This window comes from Morus notabilis, unplaced genomic scaffold, assembly GCF_000414095.1.
Source record: "Morus notabilis unplaced genomic scaffold, ASM41409v2 Scaffold717, whole genome shotgun sequence".
NCBI classification, from domain to species: domain Eukaryota; kingdom Viridiplantae; phylum Streptophyta; class Magnoliopsida; order Rosales; family Moraceae; genus Morus; species Morus notabilis.
Genome location: NW_010363083.1, coordinates 216,743 through 221,179, shown reverse-complemented (window position 1 = coordinate 221,179; position 4,437 = coordinate 216,743). Strand labels below are relative to the sequence as shown.

At 35.7% G+C, this 4,437-nt stretch overlaps 1 protein-coding gene across 1 annotated transcript in view; it reads right to left on the bottom strand.

Moving 5' to 3' along the window:
• The window catches only part of LOC112092616, a 6,072-nt gene extending 2,947 nt beyond the window's left edge, over window positions 1-3,125 (bottom strand). Inside the window, exons 1-5 of the mRNA XM_024169190.1 lie at window positions 3,012-3,125; window positions 2,873-2,932; window positions 2,578-2,735; window positions 2,104-2,305; window positions 1,658-1,776 (exon numbers count right to left, since the gene is read on the bottom strand). Of these exons, the coding sequence (XP_024024958.1) occupies window positions 1,658-1,776; window positions 2,104-2,305; window positions 2,578-2,735; window positions 2,873-2,932; window positions 3,012-3,125 (653 nt within the window). The remainder of the gene's footprint in view (window positions 1-1,657; window positions 1,777-2,103; window positions 2,306-2,577; window positions 2,736-2,872; window positions 2,933-3,011) is intronic.
• Between the last annotated feature and the right edge of the window lie 1,312 nt (window positions 3,126-4,437).

Below are 4,437 nucleotides of genomic sequence, written 5' to 3'. Positions count from 1 at the left end.
GTGCTATATTTTGCTTCATACAAACTAAAAACTTTTTCTAATATTTTCTTAGCGTCAGTAATACTTAGTTGCATATCTATTTTTAAATTCTCTACGGTAGCAGTCATCAATGATTCAGTTCCATCTACTCCGCACCTAGGATCTAAAATGGTTGTCAAAGCATATAACATAGGACAACCTGACCAATAACTTTTAAATTTATTTTCCATTAAGTTAACTATATTTCTAAAAAATTCTGTATCCTTATAATAAGAAAATATTTCTAAAATATTAAATAGTTGATGTAAAGCTAAATGTGTAGTAGGATAATAAACTCCAGAAAGTAATTCAGTAGCATTGTAAAAAACTTCTAAAAATTTTAAAAAATACTCAGCAATCTGCCAATCAGGATTGAAAATTAAAATTTGATCGTTCTTACTGTTTACGTATGTCGTGATAAGCTGTGAATATGGGAGTGTTGCCTTCAACATTAAATATGTTAAATTCCACCTATGTCTCACGTCAGTTGGAAAATTTCTTGGGCGCATCTGGCTATTCCTGCAATATTATTTGAATTCTTGGAGCCGAGCTCCAGAACTAGATATGAAGGATAATGATTCTCTAATATTTGTAAGATTAGCTGAGATATGTTCAATTCCTACCTGAACTACTAAATTAATTATGTGACATGCACACTGTTGATGAAAAATTTCCCTTCCAAATGCCGGTTTCAAACTACGTTTAAACAGGTTAATTGCAGCTGTATTAGCTGACGCATTATCAAAATTAATTGTTAAAACTTTATCTTCTATCCCATAAAATCCAAAAATTTCCATTATTGTACTAAAAATAGCTGTTGCGTTATGAGGATATGGACATAAACGAAAACCAATTATTCTTTTTTGTAAAACCCAATCGTCATCAACGTAGTGCGCTGTGACACATAAATATCCAGTTTTATTACACCCCTCCCACAGATCAGAAGTGCAAGTCACAGTAGCATTAAAAGTCCTAAAATTGTCAACAAGAGATTGTCTCATTACATAAAAAACCTTCATACAATCAGAACGAGTTGTGTTTCTACTTACCCGTTTAAATTGTGGGCAAAAGGCTGTCTGGATGAATTCTTCGAAGGAGGCATCATCTGCAAAAGAAAGAGGCAATTCGGCACTAGCTAGAAATTTAGCTAGTGCCTCACGAGCACATTGTGCATTGTATGTAAAATTTTGTAACCCATGTGATGTGAGTGATAGTGTTTATTGGCGGGAGTCCACACTCCCACCTTTTTTATTAGAAAAGTGCTTTTTGCAATATTTACATACCGCACGAATTTCCATCTCACCTGTTTTTGGATTTGGTTGGGGCTCCTCGGTGAAATGCTGCCATGCCGGAGAAGTTCGCGGTCTTTTTCCTCTATTGCGTTCTCCAGCTTCCTCGTTGTATACTAAAGCATTATGTGTTGGAAAACGATCTGTCTTGCTCTTCGACCACTATAAGATGTCTAGTTTGTCATCATCGATTACAAAATTTACTTCAAAATATTTGACTAGTTCCGTAAACGCTTGTGTTGAGGATGATCCTGCCGTTTTCTCTTTCTTCTTCAAGAAACTCCACGACGATCCTTTAGGCCCCAAATTCGTAGTTGACGACGAAGTTCCTTGTTCTTTTTGACCTTTACCTCGTTAAAGGATACCATTCGATTAAGCAGATCAAGAGTAAGCAAACTTCCTCATTGCCATCTATGTACAGCTTCTGGGCTACACGCATAAGCAACACAAGCACCCCAAAATGTGTATCCTATAGGAAAGATGAATGCTTTAGCATGGAAACGTTATGAATGATAACACATATTTGAGCTGAATATATTATAATGTATTAAATTTTCTCTGTTCATGGATAGTAAAGAAAGAGAAAGAAACATAAGCACACCCTACAAACTTTAGAAATCTATCCAATAACCAATGTATAAAGAACACAAACATGGGAAAAAGAAACACTCATCATGTCAAATTTAAGATGCATTCCGTTGATGATGCCAGAGAACCTGTCTTGTCATTCAATACATCAACGAATTCTATAAGAAAGAGAAATAAAAAATAAAGGATAATGCGGTTGCACATTTACCTCCCATCGTACAAGAGCAGTTTTTTTCCCAACTAATTTCAAAATATGTCCACGACTGTTAATGGGAATCATCAAACCTTCAAGACCAGGAATGCGAAGTGGGATGCACGTTTGAACAATTTGGGACGTGGGATCCACCAAGGAATCATTAATAAACTCAAACAAGGTTGAAATGTCCACTGACTTGTCTAGAAAGCTATACCTGTTTACATGAAGAATACTTTGTATACATAAAAGGAACAAGAAAGTGTAGATATTATTTGAAGCGTAGCAAGAGACAATACCATTGTAAATCATATTAATAACAACCTTCAAAGGGAGTCTTGAACAACATCAGATAATTTATACAATAAACTATGAAAACCATTGGCACAACAACTTGGAGTCTTACACACTCCAAGTCTCCAAATAGTATTGCACACGATGGCATGAATTTGAAACCGAAGAGATAACCAAGATAAGAATATGACTTACACACACTCTGCTGGCCAAGTTCCTTCAGATAGGGATGATAAAAGGCGAATTAGTTCAACCGTCCTGAAGGGGAATTCACCCTCTAAGTTGCAAAGAAGACATCGGAGAGGACCATCAATAAAACTTTCTCTGTCCCAAAACTGAATGCAAAGCGACTCCTGAAAAATCAAAGAGCAATATTATCCAACAAGAAAACTTTGAAACATGGAACAACTTAACAAGAGTATCAACAATCACAAAATCAATAGCAATAATCAATGAATGACCCTGAATGACAATCATTATGCATCCAAACCTCTCCCTGATAAACTTTGCAAAGAATATCCAATATCAAATTAAGAGTACTGTCTTCCAGCTGCAATAAGAACAGGATGAATCAGAAAGGAATAAACAAAGAGGACCTTAAATACTTTAAAGATGGTTGATATATTTACCTGAAGACTGATCTCGTAAGATGCAATAAATGCAGAAATAAAAGTTCCCAAAACACTTCGGTAACCAGCAACAGGTTCCTTTAGGAAACAGACAGACCAAAACAAAAACATCATGGATTTGAAACTAGGAATTAGGAGAGAGATAAAAAAGAAACACAAAAGAGAAAAAGTAAAACCCAGCTTATCATACCACAAATAGCCTATGGCTGCATGGAAAAATCAAGAATAACCTACATCTGACTCATTTAATAAGTCACTCTGAAGGATTTCAAGAAAACATCTCAAAGACGCAGCTTCAAAAGCTTGACGCACATAACCAACATGATCAATTTCCTGGAGAATAAGATGAAAATTTAAATAAGAACATCATTTATAATAGTACTAACGGTTCAAAAAAAAAAAAAAAAAAAAAAACCACATACCGAAAGAACATTGTTTTCTTTTTTTCCTGGAAGCGATGAAATCAGGCAAAGAAAAACTGCCCATGTTAGAATTAGCGGGCCTGCTTCTTTGGTTTCAAAAGCATTAAAACTTGAAACTATAGCATTGTCTCTCTCTAATGAGGTCAGTCCGATTCTCACATATTCACTCTCATGATTCAAATTTTCATATCCAAAACTAAAATTCTTCGAATTCAAGAGCTCTACACCTTTGGGAGCGAAAATGCAGTACACGCAAACGAAGAAAGCAGAGAAATCGAGAACAGAGAGAGAGAGAGAGAAATGCGAACCTCCTTGGGTAAACCTAGCGCCGAGCTTGGCGTAGGAAGAGAGCTTCACGTCGAGATGGCCTTCGATCTTCTTTCCATAACCCAATCTTCACAAAATCAAAAACCAAAAGTTGAGAATTTGGGAGAATCGAGTGACGCGCACAGAGAGAGAGGATTTCTTCCCGTGAGATTTTTTTTTTTTTTGGCTGGCTCAGAGCATCTTCGACAGATCAAAAGTTGGAAATTTGGGGGAACCTAACAGCGGCATTCAATTTCGGAATCTAGCAGAGCAAATCCAAAGGAGGAAATGGACCCGGAAATTTGGGAATTTGGGAGAAAGAGGATCGAGTGAGGTTTTTTCATTCCTTGGCCGGCCAAATGCCTCTTCGACAGAGTGGGGGAAGAGGGAATTGAGGTTTTTTTTTTCCTTTCCTTGTTCGTATGGGAATTAGAGTAGCCAAATCAGACCAAAAGAAAAGGAGGGAGAATGAGCGGGCGGGAGATGTGAAATTTTAGGAAAATAATTTCCAATACCCACCCAATATAATTCTAATGTGTATGTTTATATATATTTAAATATATATAAAACAAACCGTCAAAATTTCATGAAATTTTAATATGTATATATATATATATAAGGGGTTGTTTGGTTAGAAATTCTATTCCGATTTGAATCATGATTTATAATTTGTTATAATATTTTTTCTTATAAAAAAT